The sequence below is a fragment of the Scophthalmus maximus genome, chromosome 4 (assembly GCF_022379125.1).
Source record: "Scophthalmus maximus strain ysfricsl-2021 chromosome 4, ASM2237912v1, whole genome shotgun sequence".
Classification (NCBI taxonomy): domain Eukaryota; kingdom Metazoa; phylum Chordata; class Actinopteri; order Pleuronectiformes; family Scophthalmidae; genus Scophthalmus; species Scophthalmus maximus.
The window spans coordinates 26,704,119-26,726,862 of NC_061518.1; the positions used below are offsets into that span (position 1 = coordinate 26,704,119).

At 42.2% G+C, this 22,744-nt stretch overlaps 1 protein-coding gene and 1 long non-coding RNA gene across 8 annotated transcripts; one reads left to right on the forward strand and one right to left on the reverse strand.

Moving 5' to 3' along the window:
• The first annotated feature begins 2,433 nt into the window (after positions 1-2,433).
• ankdd1a (ankyrin repeat and death domain containing 1A) lies at positions 2,434-21,871 on the forward strand. Of its 7 annotated transcripts, none has more exons than XM_035629513.2 (17): positions 2,435-2,605; positions 4,190-4,293; positions 4,975-5,073; positions 7,503-7,601; positions 7,710-7,814; positions 8,341-8,439; positions 9,869-9,967; positions 10,626-10,724; positions 10,850-10,948; positions 11,136-11,234; positions 12,409-12,561; positions 12,771-12,866; positions 17,418-17,619; positions 18,182-18,313; positions 18,845-18,995; positions 21,132-21,242; positions 21,845-21,871. In XM_035629513.2, the coding sequence occupies exons 1-15, from the start codon at positions 2,572-2,574 to the stop codon at positions 18,904-18,906; spliced, it is 1,581 nt and encodes a 526-aa protein (XP_035485406.1). In that variant the 5' UTR covers positions 2,435-2,571; the 3' UTR covers positions 18,907-18,995; positions 21,132-21,242; positions 21,845-21,871. The 7 variants fall into 7 exon arrangements, with proteins under 7 accessions (XP_035485411.1, XP_035485406.1, XP_035485407.1 ...); XM_035629514.2 differs by having other exon boundaries at positions 12,774-12,866; XM_035629515.2 differs by having other exon boundaries at positions 2,436-2,605; positions 12,463-12,561.
• Positions 18,168-21,401, reverse strand: LOC118302959. The gene is made up of 3 exons (XR_004790678.2): positions 20,719-21,401; positions 18,884-18,965; positions 18,168-18,306 (listed from the first exon to the last, which is right to left on the reverse strand). It is a non-coding gene; the product is annotated as an uncharacterized LOC118302959 (long non-coding RNA).
• Positions 21,872-22,744: the final 873 nt, after the last annotated feature.

Sequence of the window (22,744 nt, forward strand, 5' to 3'; positions counted from 1 at the left end):
TTGACATTCTGCTAATGAATACATCATTCAAGAAAAGGTGCAGAACATTTGCTCCATCAACACGAATATCAATTCATTTCTAAAATGCATCATTTCTGCCACCTCTCTGTCGGGCATCCACACAACACCACTAAAATAGAGAAAGAAAATATATAATCAAAAATAACCTCAGTCCATATTAACACACCTGAAAACAGATTGTCTACTCTGCCGTTTCCTTGTTAGTGAAAGTTAAGAGTTAGAAGTGCTTTAAATTCATAAACCATTTGCATTCACTGCTGGGAGACATCCAAACTGCCCATTCAGACTTAAACACAAACCAGGAGTTTTATCCAAACGCAAACATTTAGTTTTAAAAGGCACCACTGCTGAGCTTTGGAGCCCCATGAAACAGAGACTATCATCAGTGGTGAATGCAACACGGATAATGAATTACAAGTGTCGCTAACCCCTGACTTTCACAAACAGTTCCACTTCTTCATCGGTCCAAGCAGAGAAATCTCTACTCACCATCGCTGTTCCTCTCTCACAAGAAACCAACTGCAGCGTAGACAATCTGCTTCCTGGTTACACCAACATGCTCTTGACCTGTATGCATATACGTCATGTGATATGTGTTTTCAGAAGTGTTAGCATTTAACCATTTTCTAATACACGGAGAACTTCTGCTCACAGTGGTTGTGTAGGGAGCTCGTGAGGTCGTCCAGAATGAATAGGGGCCGTCTCTGTAGGCCCCTATTCATTCTGGACCAGGGATTCATTCTCCCTATAAGCGAACTAAGCGGCCGCTTGGGGCCCCGCCGCCACTAGGGGGCCCCCCAAACTATGGACTGACCATGACCGTCAAAATAACCTGATTCTGACTGACCAGGTAACCCTACTGATGTTGGTGATGTAATGCTCGGTGTTGGCGTTAGGGCGACACCGAGCCAAAGAAGAAGGATGGCGACGAAAAGGGACAAGCGCAAGGTAATTTTAAGTAACGAAATTAAATGTTGTAATACTATGGACACGTCATCAATATAGTCAGTTTCTTATCTCAACTTATCTGAGTTGCAAAATGGGAACTAAGTCTGGGAAAGAAAAACAAAACTTTCTAAAAGTCTACATGTCGCAATAGACACTTAATCAATACAATAAGAAAATAGTTTAATAAAATGCAAAGTAAGCATAGAGAAAGAAAGGAGAAAGGAAGAAAAGAGGAGGGGGAGAGAGACAGAAAGTTCATTCATTTGAAGGTCAAAATCAAAATGAAGTTTAAAATAAAATGGTTAAATCCAAGCTTTTCCTCCTGGTCTTTATTGAAAATAGGCAATTAAAAATTATTAATGGACAATCTATCTACCAATATAAAATAGTTTATATATTGTTAAGTCAAAAGTCAAAACACCAAACACACACAGGAGAACAGGAAGTGACAACACACAAGAAGGAAACCACAGAGTAAAACAGGAAATCACAAATTCAAGATACATATGAAATAAAAGTAACTTAACTAAAACCTAGACACAAGGAAAGTTACTACAAAACATAACAGGGAACAACAACAACAAGGGACCAAGAAACCAACAACAGATACAAAAGGAATAACAATCAAAAGTCCAGAAACAAGAGTTCATGACAATCTGAATGCAGAATGGATTTGTGGTACAAATTTTAGTAAAGAATGTTATTACAAAAGATGAAAAATGACTTGCGGCCAGAACGTGTAACTCTAAACACTGAGATAAGATAAGATAAGAGAAGATAAGATTAGATAAGATAAGATAAGATAAGATAAAATAAAATAGGTAAAGATAAGATAAGATAAGATAAGATAAAACAAAATAGGTAAAGGTAAGATAAGATAAGATAAAATCAAATAGCTAAAGATAAGATAAGATAAGATAATGTAAGATAAGATAATTTAAAATAAGATAATGTAAGATAAGATAAGACAATATAAGATTAGATCAGATAAGATAAGATAAGATAAAATAAAATAGGTAAAGATAAGATGAGATAAGATAATGTAAGATAAGATAATTTAAAATAAGATAATGTAAGATAAGATAAGATAAGACAATATAAGATTAGATCAGATAAGATAAGATAAGATAAGATAAGATAAGATAAGATAAGATAAGATAAGATAAAATAAAATAAAATAGGTAAAGATAAGGTAAGATAAAATGAAATAAAATAGGTAAAGATAAGGTAAGATAAGATAAAATAAAATAGGTAAAGATAAGATAAGATAAGATAAGACAAGACTTAATTAATCCCACACGGGGAAATTCACTTGTTAATCAAAACATAATCATCTGATAATGAAACAGCTCGGAGGTAGTAACGCAACTATTCTTAAATCACGTTTAATCTTTTCTGACGTTTGAAGTTGTACAGCGCTGTAACCCTTTTATTTTGAAGGTCACAGCCGGAAGTCCTTCTTTAATGTCTTATTGTGTGGGGCTTGACAGTTGTGTGTGTGTGTAACTGTTCAGCGGAGCCGAAGCGTCCGGTGCGGTGCGGTCCGGTCCGGTCCGGTGTCCTCTCCCTGAGACCGACATGTGAGACACAGACTCCGCAGACATGGAGGACGACCTGGTGTCGGAGGGCGACATCTGTGAGTGTGTGTGTGACATGTATGTTATATCTGACTGTATCTACTGTACATGCGTTGTGTTACAAAGCTGAACTAGGTCCCAAACTCACCCGGCAAAGAGCACTGGAACCCGGGCACTGTGCCCGTCACTTGGGGCCCCAGAGCACCGCACCGCGCCCCTCGCCCATTACGCACCCCCAGGCACAGAGCTCCGGGGCCCCAAGTGAGAGGCACAGTGCCCGGGTTCCAGTGCTGTTTGCCAGGGTGAGTTTGTGGCGAGTTAACGGTGCGGGGCTCCGGTCTGGGGCCCGACAGTGTGGCGCAGGGGGCCCGGGCTCTTGTCCTCTTTGACGGGGTGCGTGTTTGGTGGCGGGGCCGGTGCCTGGTGCGGAGCTCCGGGGCCGACAGTGTGGCGCAGAGTCCGCGGGCTGCGGAGCTCCTCGGGTGCGTGACGTTAGCCTACAACTGCCATTCCGACTGCCAGCTTTTTTTGCACACTGAGATAGCCACGCCCCCTGAATTGCATATAAGAAATGGAAATAATTAAATGTGGCATTAGGAAATAAAGTCCCCGGAAATAAGTAAATGTGCGCTTATGAAATAAAAGCCTCTTGAAATAAATAAATGTGGATTTATAACAAAAAAGTACCCTGAAATACATAAAAGTAAAACCTATTTATTTAACTAATTGAATCATTTATATATTTATATTTACATTTATTTATATAGTTATTTATTTACCGCCGCATTTATTCATTTCAGGATGTATTTCATAGACATATTTATTTATTTGTGTATTAATTCATTTATTTAATATTGGCTAAAATGGCATTCCATATCTCTGTGTTATGTGCCGCTCTTGAGGAAGTGAAAGGAGTTGGTCACCGGAGTGAAAAAAAGTGAAAAAATTGCAATCGCTCTTTGTCACTGACATTGTAGTCTTTACAGGTGCAATATACCAATGATTAGTGCTTAAAGGTGACATATTATGCGCATATTCAGGTTCATACTCTTAATTTAGGTGACCACTTGAAAATGTTTACATGCTCTAATGCTCAGAAAGCATCAGTGTTCTCGCACTTACCAATGCTGCAGCTCCTCTTTACACCCTCTGTTTAAAACACCTGGATTTCTTTTAGCCACGCCTCGTGATAAACCCCAGTCTGCTATGATTGGCCTGCTGGCTCAGTCTGTTTTGATTGGTCAACCCATTTCAAAAATGTGAAGGATATGCCACGCCCCTTCACCAGAGAAGTGAAGATTCTCAGATTGCAGGCGGGGTTACCCCCAAATGATTCCAACTGTGACATCACAGAGGGAGAGAAATCTGAACCAGTCGTTCAGAGTCAGGCTGTAGGGTTCAGCCAGCTCACAAACAAACCACAGGGTGGTCTTTTCTCACAGTTTGTGGGCCAGCAGGCTCCACAGATACACCCATTTATGTGCACAAACACTGAAAAAAAGTGATTTTTACATAATATTTCACCTTTAACAACACTACAATACAACACTACACTCCAATAATGCAAGGTCTTACATGAGAAACAAGGCAGAGAACCACGTTGGCTGCAGGACAGACTGTTGAACACTGTGTCACCCCAACAGTACTGTGCTCAGAGAAGGAGTTCCATGATGCTGTGAAGATGAACGACACAGGGAAAATGCAGGAGCTGATCAAGAAGGGCGTGAACGTCAAGGCCAAAAATAAAGTAAGTTGTCCTCCTGCTGACGGACAGCAACCTTATTATGTAGGTGCAACTATAACATCTTCTTCTTCTCTGTAATTATATAATGATTATTGGCCTTCTGTGCTCACCTAAACACTGGTTTCCTTCTTTTTTGTACCAGAGTGTTGATTTGACCACTTCTCAAGTTTTTGCTATCTCTCTGATAGGTTTATTTGGTCACCTGCATCGACACCTCTGTGGACCTCATATTGAGAGTTCCACTTAAAAAACTACCAAATGCAAGTTCGACAATTAGCTCGTCACCGGGCCATGACACTGCTATTCGGACTCCTGCGACCACAGGACTACAAGCAAAGATGTCTGCGATTCCTAAATAGTTATTGCAATACTTTCTGAAACCCCTTGAATTAAACCTGAAAGTCTACACTTAGATCACACTTTGACTGCTTTATCATAAATCCATTGTGGCAGTGTACAGAGGTAAAACTACAAAAATGGTGTCACTGTCCAAACACTTGGACCCGACTGAATGACCGAAGATTAGGAAAAGCCCAGGCCCCTGTAAAGCCCAGTGGTACAGTCATAGAGATACAGTCTCATTGTTTATTGGTTGTCGCAGAAACTCACCATGGAGCTAGCTACCCTATCGAACACTTGTTGATGTCCATCTGTCCGCCCGTCTGTCTGTCTGTCTGTGTACAGGTAGACCGGAAAGCCCTGCACTGGGCGGCAGGAGCTGGAACTGAACAGGCTTTACGCCTCCTACTGGACCATGACACTGACGTTGACGAGAGGGACATTGTAAATAAACACGCAGGTTCATTTTATCTGCAGCTGCCATCCAGTGTTACATACTTCTGGATCCTGTAATGTCCATTGTTTTATTGTTGTCTCAAGATATGTGTAAATGTTTCCATTAAGGTTTCTTGAAAAAAGGATTTGGCACTGGTCCTGTGTACAAGGGCGTGACCTTCCCTCATTCCTCATCATAGTTGTATTATTATGATTAACAATATTTTTAACTTAATGTCTGAATTCTGTTTCTTCTTTGCTCAGTGTTGGCTTCAAAGGCACTGAAATATTTCACATTTTGTCAATTTTCGCACCAATATTTTTAATGTTTTAACCATATCCTCCCTGCGGCACAGTTAGAAAGTCACCTCTGTACAGAAAGAGGTCAGGATTTCCAAATTCAACTTGCCAAAAGGGTAGCAAATGGAATCCAAGTACATTATTTATATTATTTTTAGGCCTGAGCACCAATGGTGCCAGGATCCCTATGTAGGATCATTAAGGACATAACAATAATAAATAATCTTTTTGCTGGACACGTAAGTAAGTAAACTAAGTTCGTAAGTAAGTAAGTTAGTTAGTTACTAAGTAAGTTAGTAAGTAAGGACAAAAGAAAGTAAGTAAGTTAGTAGGTAAGTTACTTAGTAAGTAAGTTTCTTAGTTAGTAAGTAAGTTATTCAGGAGATAAGAAAGTAAGTAAGGAAATAAAAAATAAGTTAGTAGGTAAGTTACTTAGTAAGTAAGTTACTTAGTTAGTAAGTAAGTTAGTAAGTAAGTTATTAAGGAAGTAAGTTAGTTAGTTAGTAAGTAATTCAGGAGATAAGAAAGTAAGTTAGGAAATAAGTTAGTTAGTTAGTTAGTTAGTTGGTAAGTTAGTAAGGACATACGAAAGTAAGTAAGTAGGTTAGTAAATTAGTAAGTTAGTACGTTAGTTAGTAAGTAAGTAATTAATTAAGGAGATAAGAGAGTAAGTAAGTTAGATAGTAAGTAGGTAAGTAAGTAAGGAAATAAAAAAAGTTAGTAAGTTAGTTAGTGAGTAAGTAAGGAGATAAGAAAGTAAATAAGTAACTTAGTTAGGAATTTATGAAGTTAGTTAGTTAGTGACTTAGTTAGTTACTAAGTAAGTTAGTAAGTAAGGACATAAGAAAGTAAGTTAGTAAGTAAGTAGGTAAGAAAGTAAGTTAGGAAGTAAGTTAGTAACTAAGTAAGTTAGTAAGTAAGGACATACGAAAGTAAATAAGTTAGTAAGTCAGTAAGTAAGGAGATGAGAAAGTAAGTAAGTTAGTTAGTAAGTAAGTAAGGAGATAAGAAAGTAAGTAAGTATCTAGTTAGGAATTTAGTAACTTAGTTAGTAAGTAAATTAGTTAGTTACTAAGTAAGTGAGTAGGTAAGGACATAAGAAAGTAAGTAAGTTAGTAAGTAAGTAGGTAAGAAAGTAAGTTAGGAAGTAAGTTAGTAACTAAGTAAGTTAGTAAGTAAGGACATACGAAAGTAAATAAGTTAGTAAGTAACTTAGTTGGTAAGTAAGGACATAAGAAAGTAAGTAAGTTAGTAAGTCAGTAAGTAAGGAGATGAGAAAGTAAGTTAGTTCGTAAGTAAGTTAGTAAGGACATAAGAAAGTAAGTTAGTAAGTTGGTTAGTAATTAAGTAAGTAAGTAATTAAGGAGAGAAGAAAGTAAGTAAGTTAGTAAGCAAGTAAGGAGATAAGAAAGTAAGTAAGTTACTTAGTTAGGAATTTAGTAAATTAGTAAGTAAGTAAGTTAGTACGTTAGTAAGTAACTAAGTAAGGAGATAAGAAAAGAAATTAGTAATTAAGTTAGTTAGTAAGTAAGGAGATGAGAAAGTAAGTTAGGAAGTAAGTTAGAAAGTTAGTTAGTTAGTTAGTAAGTAGGTAAGTAATAAGTATGTAAGTAAGTTAGTAAGTAAGTTAGTAAGTAAGTTGGTAAGTACGTTACTAAGTAAGTTAGTAAGTAAGTTAGTTAGTAAGTCGGTGAGTACGTTACTTAGTGAGTTTGTAACTAAGTTAGTTAGTAAGTAAGTTGGTCGGCCAATTAATCAGATGCTTTATTACATAGAACAAGAAGTTCTTATAACTCATTTACATTACACATTGTCCAATGTGCCCCGGACTTCACATGTTTATTAAGAGTCCCAGCCTGAAGCTGTCTTCAATATAATTATGAGGGGATATTCATAGGGCTGCCAACTGGTAATAGGAAGGGGGGCTTGTTTGTCAGTTGTCATATGAGTTACATGAAATATTTATTGTCTGGTCTACACTTGATAAACTGCAGCATGATGCATGTTTCATGGAAGTAATTATAAATGTGAAAAACATCACGTCCACTGCCTCACTCAGAATACCTAGTGAAGCCAACATATAAATGTGTACTATCGGCGTCAGTGTTATATAAATGTTATGAATTCTTGTCCAACAGTTTGGCATGAATGCACTGCTCCTGGCATCCTGGTTCGGCCACCTGAAGATCCTGCAGGTCCTGGTGTCCTGCGGAGCAAAGTTCAACTGTGAAAACAAAGTGAGATGATCCTTCATTTCACAGAATGATTCAAAGGATGAGGCTCTGCTGATATCTCACAGTCTGTTTGTGTGTGTGTGTGTGTGTGTGTGTGTGTGTGTGTGTTAGGATGGTCTGAGCATGCTGCACTGTGCTGCTCAGCGAGGCCACACCAGGGTGTTGGAGTTTATCATGGAGGACCTGGAAGATGTCCGTCTGGACAGAGTTGACAAGGTGACTCTTTGACACCAGTTTACCTCTGGAGGTTCATGAATAAGGATTCATGTCATAACTCTTGTAGCATGAGGGACATAATAACCTGCCAGGAGATAAATCTGATGATCTGTTTAAGTTATATTGTGCTTTCCTGGCATAATGTCTGCGGAAATGTAAAAAGAAAAAGTTCAGTGTTCTATGAATATTTATAAATTTTACTTTTCTAATAGTTTTTTTTCCTTGAAAATCAGGACAAAAAAGTAAAAAGCACATGGTGAAAAATTTGGCTGAATAAATTAAGAACTGAAAAAAAAAAATAAGCTTTTTCGGTTATTCGGTTTCCAGCCAACAGTTTCATTTTGTTCGATTTTGGTCAACAATTTTAATTTCGGTGCATCCCTAATCACGTCGTCCATGTTTATCTGCAGTCACTGTTGTATACACAGGGGAGTATACTGTACACAGGGCAGTGTACTGTATGTATTACATTATTATACTGTATTATTATTCCTGTGTGTAACCTGCCTGACATCTGTCTGACCAGTCAGGGAAGACAGCTCTTCACTTGGCTGCCGAACATGGACAACTTGAAGTGGTGGAGTATCTGATTGGAATGGGTTGCTCGCACGGTTTGAAGGACAAGGTACACACACACACACACGCACACACACACTGGCTGTTTTGCCTGCTGAAGTTGTTCTTGCAGTCTTATATTTGCCTGGCTGCCATGACCACACCTTGGCCAAATTAATGCGAGCTGAAACACATCCATCATTTCTGAGTTTTTTTAAATCACAAACAAACAGTAGGAACCCGGATCTACGTCCGACAGCTGACAAACAAAAATAAATATGTTCACATCACTGGAGTGGAAACAGATGACGACATTTGGTATTATGCGTCTCAGGGTCAAACAGGCGGGCTCAGGGGTCTGTTCAGATTCACTCAGTGTACTGCAGAGGTCAGAAATGCCATGTTAGTTTGAGATTTTTGTAAGGCATCGAATTCTCAATGGAGTGTAGACAAACGCCCGAGTACTGTGACACAACATTCATCACTAAGATGTTGAGACATTTGGGTTGTTGTCATGTCTATCAGAGTGATGTGAAGACAACGCTTTGCTTCTGTCATGCAGAGTTGAATACTAGCACATGCAGAATTGACCAAATCGACTAAACAGCAAATATAACTGTAACTATACAACGTTTACCTTCAGCATTGTTTGATTACATTCAATTCATTCTGTGGGGCTGTTGTACGGTGGCCCCAGACCCGGAATAATGGGTGCCCCATGAAGATTACTCTTGAAGTGCCCCCCCCTCCTCTGACTTTGCACAAAAAAGTGACATTTACAATGAAAGAACGCCATAGATTTAAAATAAATCAAATACAGTTACTTTTCATCTCATTTTCCAACACCGCCGACGGAAAGGTAACCTTAAAGCTAAAGTGTGTAATATTTAGAAGAATGGATTCACAGAAATTGAATCCATGGACCAGAATACTTCGCATTCGCTTTGAATTTCCAGCGCTGCAGGAAATGAGGAAATAGAATTAGAGGTGCACCACCATAAAGTGTCCCCTGTCGGTCGCTCAGTTGGTTGCGGTTTGCAACTTTACCACCAACCATGCCGCCAGAAAAGTAAAAAAATGACACACTGGGGCTTTAACAGCACTGTGTGTTAAAATCTGCAGCAACAACAACAACATGTGTCCAGACTATGTGCATCACTTTTAAGTGTCCTCTGGAAACTCTTCCGTTCTGTTGCAGTCTATTTGCAGCGCTTTTTAAAAAATGCTGCGTGTGTGTGTTCAAGATTTTGCTTGCGTTTTTTCTATTTTCATGTGTTTTCTTAAGTTGCATTGCTGTGGGCTCTCAGGGCCACCATAATGTTGGAACTCTTGACAAAAAAAAAGTCAGATATCACTAGTTTTTGATTGAATTATGTATTTGAAAAATGAATGGATCAACCTGACACACCTTCCTTCTTGTTTTAGTGTTGTATTGTTGACATGTTTTGGTGAGAACGTATAGTCGAAGATGGTTTGTGCTTGTTGTGTCTGGCCTGCAGGAAGAGAACACGGCCATGCACCTGGCAGCGAGGCCTGGCCACACAGAGGTCCTGCAGAGGGTTGTCGAGACAGGAGCGGGCATCGATGAGAGGAACATAGTGAGTGCAAATGCTCTTACTCCATCAAAACGCGATGGTGTCGGTCCATTCTCCCTTTTAAAATTGATTTCTTCAGTCATGCTTTTTTCCCATATGAGGCAGTGAACGATGTTCCTTCCACCATCAAATTCATACATGTTGTATGTGAACAGCTGTTTGTTTAATAATGGATTGATCTAATCCACTAAAGTGTCAAAACTTAAATAAAAAAAAATCCATTGCATCACAGAAGCCCAATGTGGTACTGCACTTTCACATTCTTTGTTTTGTCTAAAACCCGAAGACACTTGACGGCTTCACGGTTGACTATCAAAAGAGACAAAGAAAAATCCAGATGAATCTATTTAGTGCAAAAACTTGGAATGAATTGAAATGAAATGACCAACACCAGGATTATTAACCAAGCCAGTGGACCCCCCCCCCCCCCAAAAAAAAATAATAATAATAAAAAAACAGTGAATATTATACATTATTCAACATGCTGAAATAATTTAAGCCAGTCTTCTCTGGCGTGGCGTCAGTGTTTGGCTGTAGTGGTTTGATAGTCAAAAGTACGAGAAAGCCTAAAATTATAAACCCTCTCAAGCAAAGATGTTGAATATTCAGTACAACTTCTATGTCACTGTTGTCTTCTGAAGCTCGGTCTGTTGTGGTTCAGGACGGCCTCACAGCTCTGCACGTTGCGGCGGACGGGGGTCACTACGAATGTGTCAAATTGCTCCTGGAGTCCGGCTGTAATGTAAACTCACTAACTCATGTACGGTTGGTTCCTTTAATGTCGTACTTGTATATCATTTATATTAAAAACGAGAGATGATTGAGGGTTTTTTTTTGGAATGTTTGAAGGAGTGAACATTTAAAACCTATGTTTTCTATCTGCAGAAGAATATGAGCGGCCTCCATTTCGTGGCTCGGCGTGGCTTTGACAGAGAGGCGGGCCTACTCCTGGAGGCAGGAGTTGATATCAACGCAGTCGACAATGTAAGTATGATGTATGACAAAAGTCTGAATTCGGATATTGTGACAACCCTATAAATGTGTCGTAGAGAGAAGCTGATAGTAAAGTGCCAACAGTTCACTTTTCTTATGACCACTGAAAAACTATGTTGGCACTCTTTTTCGTTCCCATCTCGGGTGACATGCTCTTCTGTCTTTGTGTTTCAAACAGCAACAGAACACACCACTGCACATGGCTGTGTTGAACAACCACTCCCAGGTCGTGCGGCTGCTCATAGATGCTGATTGTGACCTGGACATGACGGACTGTGTGAGTACGAGCACCTCCAGCTGCACCAGTACAGCAGAGACCTGTGTGTGTGTGTGTAACATTTTATCAGTCACCGTAAGAACAACTGTAGAGATCAACAGTCACTTTTTGACTATAGTTACAAGCTTGTTGTCTTCATGTCAACTATTCATTTCTCCTTCTTCTACTACTACTAATACAACTACTAAATTTTACTATTGACTACAGAACTCTGTAACAATTGAATAATGTTTAATTTCATTTCATTACATGTAATTTTGACGAGGGATGTCCCAATCTGATATTCCATATCGGTATCGGGGCAATATTGGCTAAAATGACCAGATCGGACGCGAAAAAGTGGTATCGTCCCATCCCTAATTTTGACTGGTAGCAGATCTAACTATTGACATCTACAAATGAACACTCACAAGTCAAAATGCAATTTCTTGATATTAAGAATTCAATTCTTACTGGCGGCAGCGGATCATAAAGTCAAAAATTACCCCTAAAAAATACATTATTGATAATGATATTGATATTGAATTTAACTAGTAATTTCAAGTATCCAGAGCTGCAATCCAGAAATGCATTTTCAAAGAGTGAAAATTCTATCCATATTAGTAGCAATTATATTTGAGCTATGATTTAATTTAAAGCTACAGTGTGTAATATTTAGAAGAACTCATTCACAGGATTGTAATATATAGTCAATAACTATGTGTTCATATATGTATAATCGCCATGTTTTTCCATCAACTTTCAATGAGTTAAATATAGTTACATGAGGTGGACTCGCGTTGTACATTCAGCGCTGCCGGAAACCGGAAATGGAATCAGCGGCGCGCCACCATGAAGTGTCCCCTGTCGGGTGCTCAGTTGGTTGCCGTTTGCAACTTTACAACCAGATGCCCCCAGAAAATTACAATTAAAAGTAGTTATGAATTAATTCAGATATCGATGAAAAAATTAACATGTTGATTAGGGCGATGAATCAGAAAAGAATATGCAAATTAGAGTACGTCCAAGATGAAATTGTAACATGTCGAAATAGTTTTACAGATATGCATTAAATTAACATTCTGACCTTTGTTGCCAAAATGAAACTAAATCACAACTTGTCAGCCCGACTAAGTAAATGTTAAAACAGATGCAATACAATGTGTGATTATTTCTATTTTAATAATGCTAACAGAAAGGCTACCGTGCAGTGTCATCAGCTAACAGATTCTGGTCGCGTGGTTCACAGCGACAGCAGACGGCTTTACACATAGCAGCAGAGCACGGCTGGCAGGACCTGGCTGAGATGATGCTGATCTCAGGTGTCAACCTCACTATGACCGATAAGGTACCACACAGCACACACTGTAACACACAGGACAGAATCACACTGGAGGGACTGGGTTCTAATAGATCTATTAGTAGGACTGGTAACTGTTTTTGCCTGTTTCAAAAGGTGCCTGTCAGCGACAGGGCATCATCATGCAAAAAAGTGGAGAGGTAACTTTGTTGTATAAATGATTGTGTGTGTTTTCTCTAACGATATCATATACTCAGCAGGGGAAGACGTGCCTGGAGGTGGCGGCCAGAGGAAACCACGTCATCCTGGTCGACATGATCATCAAAGCTGACCGTTTTTATAAATGGGAGAAGGTGAGTTTACTGTCACCGGGCGCGGAGCTGCAACGCCTCACCTGGAAGAACTCCGATAATAATAATTCAAACGCTTTCTCGTCTTCTAAGAGCTGATGTTTCTTCTGCTGGATTGAATTATTTTACATGGAGCACTGCTCTGAGGCTCGGACAGGTCCGTACAGTCAGTACTGTAGTCCGTACTGTAGTCTGTCACTGTAGTCAGTACTGTAGTCGGTCAGTACCGTAATCATCAGTCACTGTAGTCAGTCATTGTAGTAAGTCAGTACTGTAGTCAGTCAGTTCTGTAGTCAGTCAGTAGAGTCAGTACTTCAGTCAGTACTGTAGTCAGTCAGTACTGTAGTCAATCAGTAATGTAGTCAGTCAGTACTGTAATCAGTCAGTACTGTAGTCGGTCAGTACTGTAGTCATCAGTCACTGTAGTCAGTCACTGTAGTGAGTCAGTACTGTAGTCAGTCAGGACTGAAGTCAGTACAGTAGCCAGTCAGAACTGTAGTCGGTCAGTACTGTAGTCATCAGTCACTGTAGTCAGTCACTGTAGTGAGTTAGTACTGTAGTGAGTCAGTACTGTAGTCAGTACTGTAGTCAGACAGTACTGTAGTTGGTCAGTACTGTAGTCATCAGTCACTGTAGTCAGTCACTGTAGTGAGTCAGTACTATAGTCAGTCAGTAATGTAGTCAGTACTGCAGTCAGTCAGTACTGTAGTCAGTCAGTACTGTAGTCAGTCACTTCTGTAGTCAGTCAGTACTGTAGTCAGTCACTTCTGTAGTCAGTCAGCTCTGTAGTCAGTCAGTAGAGTCAGTACTGTAGTCAGTCAGTTCTGTAGTCAATCAGTACTGTAGTCAGTCAGTACTGTAGTCATCAGTCACTGTAGTGAGTCAGTACTGTAGTCAGTCAGTACTGTGGTCAGTACTGTAGTCAGTCAGTACTTAGTCAGTCAGTACTGTGGTCAGTACTGTAGTCAGTCAGTACTGTAGTCAGTCAGTACTGTAGTCATCAGTCACTGTAGTGAGTCAGTACTGTAGTCAGTCAGTACTGTAGTCAGTCAGTACTGTAGTCATCAGTCACTGTAGTGAGTCAGTACTGTAGTGAGTCAGTACTGTAGTCAGTCAGTACTGTAGTCAGTCCGTACTGTAGTCGGTCAGTCACTGTAGTCAGTACTGTAGTCAGAACTGTAGTCAGTCAGTACTGTAGTCAGTCCGTACTGTAGTCGGTCAGTACTGTAGTCGTCAGTCACTGTAGTCAGTCAGTACTGTAGTCATTCAGTACTGTAGTCGGTCAGCACTGTAGTCATCAGTCACTGTAGTCAGTCACTGTAGTGAGTCAGTACTGTAGTCAGTCAGTACTGTAGTCAGTCAGTTCTGTAGTCAGTCAGTAGTGGCAGTTCTGTAGTCAGTCAGTAGAGTCAGTACTTTAGTCAGTTAGTTCTGTAGTCAGTCAGTAGAGTCAGTACTGGAGTCAGTACTGTAGTCATTAGTCACTGTAGTGAGTCAGTACTGTAGTGAGTCAGTACTATAGTCAGTCAGTACTGTAGTCAGTACTGCAGTCAGTCAGTAATGTAGTCAGTACTGTAGTCAGTCAGTTCTGTAGTCAGTCAGTAGAGTCAGTACTGTAGTCAGTACTGTAGTCAGTCAGTACTGTAGTCAATCAGTACTGTAGTCAGTCAGTTCTGTAGTCAGTCAGTAGAGTCAGTACTGTAGTCAGTCAGTACTGCAGTCGGTCAGTACTGTAGTCATCAGTCACTGTAGTCAGTCTCTGTAGTGAGTCAGTACTGTAGTGAGTCAGTACTGTAGTCGGTCAGTATTGTAGTCATTAGTCACTGTAGTCAGTCACTGTAGTGAGTCAGTACTATAGTCAGTCAGTACTGTAGTCAGTACTGCAGTCAGTCAGTAATGTAGTCAGACCGTACTGTAGTCAGTCAGTTCTGTAGTCAGTCAGTAGAGTCAGTACTGTAGTCAGTCAGTTCTGTAGTCAGTCAGTAGAGTCAGTACTGTAGTCAGTACTGTAGTCAATCAGTACTGTAGTCAGTCAGTAGAGTCAGTACTGTAGTCAGTACTGTAGTCAATCAGTACTGTAGTCAGTCAGTAGAGTCAGTACTGTAGTCAGTCAGTTCTGTAGTCAGTCAGTAGAGTCAGTACTGTAGTCAGTACTGCAGTCAGTCGGTAATGTAGTCAGACAGTACTGTAGTCATCAGTCACTGTAGTCAGTCTCTGTAGTGAGTCAGTACTGTAGTGAGTCAGTACTGTAGTCGGTCAGTACTGTAGTCATTAGTCACTGTAGTCAGTCACTGTAGTGAGTCAGTACTATAGTCAGTCAGTACTGTAGTCAGTACTGCAGTCAGTCAGTAATGTAGTCAGACCGTACTGTAGTCAGTCAGTAGAGTCGGTACTGGAGTCAGTACTGTAGTCATTAGTCACTGTAGTGAGTCAGTACTGTAGTCAGTCAGTACTGCAGTCGGTCAGTACTGTAGTCATCAGTCACTGTAGTCAGTCTCTGTAGTGAGTCAGTACTGTAGTGAGTAAGTACTGTAGTCGGTCAGTACTGTAGTCATTAGTCACTGTAGTCAGTCACTGTAGTGAGTCAGTACTATAGTCAGTCAGTACTGTAGTCAGTACTGCAGTCAGTCAGTAATGTAGTCAGACCGTACTGTAGTCAGTCAGTTCTGTAGTCAGTCAGTAGAGTCAGTACTGTAGTCAGTCAGTTCTGTAGTCAGTCAGTAGAGTCAGTACTGTAGTCAGTACTGTAGTCAGTCAGTAGAGTCAGTACTGTAGTCAGTCAGTTCTGTAGTCAGTCAGTAGAGTCAGTACTGTAGTCAGTACTGTAGTCAATCAGTACTGTAGTCAGTCAGTAGAGTCAGTACTGTAGTCAGTACTGTAGTCAATCAGTACTGTAGTCAGTCGGTTCTGTAGTCAGTCAGTAGAGTCAGTACTGTAGTCAGTCAGTACTGTAGTCAATCAGTACTGTAGTCAGTCAGTACTGTAGTCATCAGTCACTGTAGTGAGTCAGTACTGTAGTCAGTCATTACTGTAGTCAGTCAGTACTGTAGTCAGTCAGTTCTGTAGTCAGTCAGTAGAGTCAGTACTGTAGTCAGTCGGTTCTGTAGTCAGTCAGTAGAGTCAGTACTGTAGTCAGTCAGTACTGTAGTCAATCAGTACTGTAGTCAGTCGGTTCTGTAGTCAGTCAGTAGAGTCAGTACTGTAGTCAGTCAGTACTGTAGTCAATCAGTACTGTAGTCAGTCAGTACTGTAGTCATCAGTCACTGTAGTGAGTCAGTACTGTAGTCAGTCATTACTGTAGTCAGTCAGTACTGTAGTCAGTCCGTACTGTAGTCGGTCAGTACTGTAGTCGTCAGTCACTGTAGTCAGTCACTGTAGTGATTCAGTACTGTAGTCAGTCAGTACTGTAGTCAGTCAGTACTGTAGTCATCAGTCATTGTAGTCAGTCACTGTAGTGAGTCAGTACTGTAGTCAGTACTGCAGTCAGTCAGTAATGTAGTCAGTAGGGCAGTCAGTACTGTAGTCAGTCAGTACTGTAGTCAGTCAGTACTGTAGCCATTCAGTACTGAAGTCGGTCAGTACTGTAGTCAGTACTGCAGTCAGTCAGTACTTTAGTCAGTACTGTAGTCAGTACTGCAGTGAGTCAGTACTGTAGTCAGTCAGTACTGTAGCCATTCAGTACTGAAGTCGGTCAGTACCGTAGTCGGTACTGCAGTCAGTCAGTACTGTAGTCAGTCAGTACAGTAGTCAGTACTGTAGCCAGTCAGTACAGTAGTCAGTACTGCAGTCAGTCAGTAATGTAGTCAGTCAGTTCTGTAGTGAGTACTGTAGTCAGTACTGTAGCCAGTCAGTACTGCAGTCAGTCAATACTGTAGTCAGTACTGTAGTCAGTCAGGACTGTAGTGGGTCAGTACTGTAGTCATCAGTCACTGTAGTCAGTACTGCAGTCACTCAGTAATGTAGTCAGTCAGTTCTGTAGTGAGCACTGTAGTCAGTACTGTAGTCAGTCAGTACTGTAGTCAGTCAGGACTGTAATCGGTCAGTACTGTAGTCAGTACTGCAGTCAGTCAGTAATGTAGTCAGTCAGTTCTGTAGTGAGTACTGTAGCCAGTCAGTACTGTAGTCAGTACTGTAGTCAGTCAGGACTGTAGTCGGTCAGTACTGTAGTCATCAGTCACTGTAGTCAGTACTGTAGTCAGTACTGTAGTCAGTCAGGACTGTAGTCGGTCAGTACTGTAGTCATCAGTCACTGTAGTCAGTACTATAGTCAGTCAGTACTATAGTCAGTACTGCAGTCAGTCAGTAATGTAGTCAGTCAGTACTGTAGTCAGTCAGTACAGTAGTCAGTCAGTACTGTAGTCAGTCACTGTAGTGAGTCAGTACTATAGTCAGTCAGTACTGTAGCCTGTCGGTACAGTAGTCAGTACTGCAGTCAGTCAGTAATATAGTCAGTCAGTTCTGTAGTGAGTACTGTAGTCAGTAGTGTAGTCAGTAGGTGTTGTTGATATGATTGACTTCAATAGGTGCACCACATATATTGTACGGTGTCCCCAGGATCACATGGGCAGTGACCAGGACCCCTGGGTGGGCAGGCCGCTGAGCTTCAAGCAGGACCACCAGCCCGAGACGCAGCACCTCCGCTCGGTCGTGTGGAGCCTGGCCACCAGGTCCCTCTGCCGTGGGGAGTGGAAGCTCCTGGCTCAGCACTGGGACTTCAGCGACGCACACATAAGAGCCATCGAGCAGCAGTGGACGGGTGAGACGCACACTACGGACACACTTAAGATCCGCTTGGTGCGTCGGTGGCTCCGTAGCGCAGATACTAACCATAATGTGGATGATGAATATGCAGCAGCGATGACGTGGTCCACATGTTAGAGGGAAGCGTGCGAGTCCTCTGTCTAATAGTAGAACCTGAGTGTGTGTCAAACAAAGTGGTGGATACGGTTTGTTAAAGACTTGGACAACACAAAAGATTTCATTCTTTCAGTTCAAGTCAAAGATTCGTGCAGATCATTACAGGTGCTGACGTGTTCTCTGTCCACGTCTAAAGGAAGAGAAAGCCCAGCGGAAGTTTGTCTTATTTTGGGACGTTTGAACAAATGAAGCCTTTTTTTAATATACAAATGTCGTTTTGAGGCTCCATGATGGATGAAGAGCCAAGACGGGACATGACAAGACAATAAAGAAAATCTAGAATCTTTGGGTCAGTCTCGACTTCCCCGACTCTTTCGACTAAGGATTTATTTCCATCATTTTTCTCTATTCATATTTTCTGAGATAAGGTTCATACAGGTCATTCTGAATTGATCCCATAGGGATGAAAAGCTTCAAGGAGCACGGTCACCGCATGCTGTTGATCTGGCTCCACGGGGTCGGGGTGGCGGGGGAGAACCCGACCAAGGGCCTCTACGAGGGGCTGGTGGAGATCGGTCGCACAGACCTGGCAGGTGAGATCGTCATACTGTCATGTGACTTATCAGTTTCATATTGGTGCCATTCACTCGACGACAGGCCTGTCACGATAATTACGTTATCGACTTATGGTACGATACGTGGATATGAAATAAAAATAGCCGTTGTGTCAACATGCGTGTTTGTTAACATAAGAATGAACGTCAAAAACAGTGCAGTCAAGTCCTCTCATCTGTTCTCTTCGTACGATTTATCTTTTACTGGTTTGGTCGATAAAATGGCAGAACATTTGTTTTTTCTTAATATTCTTCTAAAGGAACCATGTCTTCAATTGCTTGAATGGATAACATTTCTCTCGGCAGCGACACACATCGTGTATATGACTCGCACGCGCAACAACCAATAGGCCCAAACCGCAAGTTCACATAATTCAGTATCAAAAAATGACGACAATATTATCGCAATAATTTTTTGGGACAATATATTGTGCGGCAAAAAGTAGTTATCGTGACAGGCCTACTCTACACCATACAATGCGTGACGTCCTGTTCCCTCCTCCCTTCCAGAGTGTGTCCGGCAGAAGGCGAACGCGGAGAGCAGCTCACCCAGAGTGTGCTCCGCAATGTGACCGGCAACAGCTCGCCATCACTCCAAAATCCCCCTCGAGCGCAGCCAGTGGAGTATGATCTGTTGACATATTCACGCTATGAATACACTGTGAGTGTTCTGACTTTGGCTCACGGTGTGTCTCTTCTTTCAGGATAAGGGGGAAGTGACGGTTGTTAACATGGAAAGTGTCAAAAACGTTTTTTTTTGTCAGTCTTTTCACTGTAGGCAGCTAACACCCTACGGAAGAGTATTAAGGCCAGGCCTAAGAAGAAGAAAATGAGGGTGGAAGATTTTTTAAAATTTATTTAACATGTCGAGAATAAAGTTGAAACGTTGAGATTAAAGTTGGAATAGCCCTAAACGTCCGTGTTGTGGTTCCAGTTCAGCTGTCACACATCCACGTTAGCTAACGTTAGCAAGGCTACGCTAGCTTCGGTAACTGTGCGCCTCTCAAAATTCCTTAACGGTTGTTTGCACATGAACGTCGCCGTGTCAGGACTCACGTTGACGTTCACGTGCAAACACACATTGTCACCGCATCGTTTCTTCCAGATTCAGCCTGTCAATAATAATATCACAACTTTACAACTTGGTTAGCAGCTAGCGTTAGCTTAGCGAACTGACTAACAAAACATTATCATTCGGTTGTTTAGAGCTGCTGAGAAGTGCGTCCTGGTCAAAATTTTCAGTTTTATTCTCGAAATGTAAGAAGAAGAAAAAAATCTTCCTCCTCATTTTTTCTTCTTATGCCTTGCCCTCATACTCTTCCGTAAACACTGCTGTATATTTGTACACAAAGGCCTCGCAGACACATTTCAGCACGAGAACTATGTCGTCCAGCCTCAAATAATGAATGGATGTAATCCCTAAGTCAGCGATGTCAGATGTTACTTTTAGGAATATATTTGTGTTCTTTGTGTGTCTCACAAAGTAATAACTGGGGGTTTCGCAATGCCAGATGTAATGGGGTTTATTTATTGTTGTGCCGGTTGCACCTGAATGACCTGGATCTGAACTCTCATCAGCAGAGTGAGCATGTGAATCGTAAGTGTGTGTACGTTATAAGTATAAGGTGTGTCTTTGCATGATACTTCCTCAGCCTTTTTAAAAAAAACAGGCTGGCTGATCCCTGAATGAGATAAGTGATCATTGTATAGAAGATTTTTTTACCGGGCAAGTCCGACTGGGAGGAGACCGAGAGGCGGAGCCAGGGACTCGCTGGAGGGACTACATATCCCATCAGGCCCCAGGAGGAGCTGGAGAAAGTCGCCCGGGGCAGAGGGATGTGTGGAACACCCTGCTCAGCCGGCCGCCTCCTAGGACCTGATCCTGGATAAATTATTGTCTAAAGATGACTTTTTATTACTTTTTACTAATTCAATGCAATAACTAGACTTTTTTTCAGCTCTAATATAAAAATCCTTGAATAACTAATGTATAAAACCATAAATGTAATTGTGCACTTGACATAAGATCAATAAAATCTACTTTGAAACCTCTTCTCCTGTAAATCTGGACCATCATCTACATTTGCATCTTGCAACAGATGGGATTATTATATTATAAAAGATGCAATACGTCTCTACGCCAAATTGATCAGTGGGATTAGACCGGAACATTACAGTGTAATACAAGATGTCTGCAATCATCCTGTTCTGTCCTCAACATACAAATGAGAGACAGTTATTAAAGAACGGACTAGAACTTAAAGGAAACAAACACGTGGACACGAAAAAAACATTTTCTGCAAATAACTCTAGCAAGCCGTTTTTAAAACATGTATGAATACATCTGGAAAATACAGGCCTAGCCTGGAGGATACAGGTAGTACCTAAATCAGTCAGTTGGCGGCGATAGTGCTCCGCGTGGTCGCGACCTCGCCAGTGCACGAAGAAGAGCAGGGCGGTTGTCGCGTTGCATTGTGGCTCCTGTAGTCCGCGTCTGACCTCCCTGCCTGCGCAGTCGTCGCCCCAGAGAACGACCACTCACACCCACGGTCCCAGTCCCATCATGTCGTCAGGCAGCTCGGTGCTGCAGAGCGCGGACGGCGGAGGAGCAGGTGTGAACTTCAGCTCAGGTGTTACAGGCGTGTCCGTGTGCGTGTGCGTGTGCGACGAGCCTAGCCAGCCGAATAACTAGTAGCTAGCGTGCTAGCTAACTCGTGATGTGTCGGGTCGTGTCGGGTCGGGTCGTGATGGGTCGTGTCGGGTCGGCTCTTGATGTGTCGCCGTTTGTCTGTTGCAGGGATCCAGAGGACGCCGTGTCCGCTCCACGGATGCAAGCGGGTGTACAGCAACACCAGCACCCTGCAGAGTCACGTCAAGGAGCACGAGATCCCCGCGCAGTCTGTTCCCGGTGAGCCCCTCCCCCCGGTGTGAGCCTCCCGTAGCCCCGCGTTCCAAACATCAACCTGCCGGAGAGGGACACTTCTCCTGGGTCAAGGACTCCATATCTACCACTGCTACTCTTTTATTATTAATTATGACTTAATTATTATTATTATTATTATTGTAATGGCCCCCCTCCGTCTGGCGTCTGTTGGAGATGTATGTGTCTTCTCTCTGTCTACTTCCTCATTGTATGAAGGTCTGTACGTTGTGAAACAAAAGAGAAGAGGGAGAGTTGAGATGAAATCCTGTGAATAAGACTTTACTAACAAAATAGTATTTCAAATTTATAAATGACATCTCACCTCTATTCTAGAAATGTCCACCCCAAAAAAATCATCCTCTATTTTGGTTTGACCTTATTTACAATGTTTTGACTTAAATGCAAATTGGGAAAAAATAGTCTTCATTATTGTGTCCAGGTCTAATGAATGTATATTCCAGACCTGTCCTATGGGCACATTCATAACTCTGAGAGTTCGGGGTCATTCCAATGGTTTCTCCTGATCATACTGTCAGAGATGAAGTGACGACGTGATGTGATTTGGTCGGTTGTGTCCTCCTCCTCAGGGAAGGTCCTGCTCTGCTCCTCCGTCGGCTGTAGCGGCTCCTTCCCCGACATGCAGACATTGATGGAACACATGCGGCACCATCACAAACCCAACATATTCTTCTTGTGAGTCGCTCTCTAATTCAGCCCCGTGCACCTGCGGTAAAGTTTCCCTCAGAAGTCAAATGTGACCTTGCTGTTTCTTTTTTTCCTCCCCCCCACAAAAAGGTGCGAGAGCTGTCGCACGAAGCTGCGGTCCTACCGCGGCCTCCTGACTCACCTGCACACCTGCTCCAAAGTGCCGCGGGGCAAAGCCAAGCCGGCCGAACCAGCAGCCCCTTCGCCCGCCGCCGACATGGCAGAGCAGAACCCCCCGTGGCAGCAACCGTCCTCTCAGCTCCCGGACCAAGGGGGCTCCTTCCCTGCCTCCGCTCCTCAGCCAGACCCCGCCGCTCCGCCCCCCTTCCTGTCTCAACCAGACACCTCCCCTCCTCCGCAACTCAAAGAGGCAGTTCCGCTGCCTTGGTCTCTAAACATGGACGACCCGTCGGCAGACACTCTGGGTCAGAACCAGACACGGAGCGGGTCCCCTGAGCCCGTTCAGCCGGCTCTGGTGTCAGCCTCTCACTCGCCTCCCGGCTCCTCAGCTGTCTGGAAGAAGACTCCAGGTGAGTCTCTCCTCCCACATGGGTCTCTCTCTACGGTGACCCATGGTAGCTGGCGTTTGGAGCAAATTTCAGCATATGGTCAGATGCTCCGTTCTGCTAGGCCCAACCGTCAGGTTCATAATATTTAGAAATTTGAAAATGACAGTACTTTTGTCCTCTCTCTTGCAATCAGGCGTGGCCTGCAACAGACGCATCCTATGGGAGCACACCAGGGGGCGCTACACGTGCGTGCAGTGTGGCCACACGTCGACC

Bases quoted from the DNA above. Each gene is read 5' to 3' on its own strand.
- ankdd1a (XM_035629513.2), top strand. From the start codon at position 2,572: ATGGAGGACGACCTGGTGTCGGAGGGCGACATCT. The intron at 7,602-7,709 runs GTGAGATGATCC...TGTGTGTGTTAG, and splicing joins AGTTCAACTGTGAAAACAAA to GATGGTCTGAGCATGCTGCA. The intron at 11,235-12,408 runs GTGAGTACGAGC...TAATGCTAACAG, and splicing joins ACCTGGACATGACGGACTGT to AAAGGCTACCGTGCAGTGTC.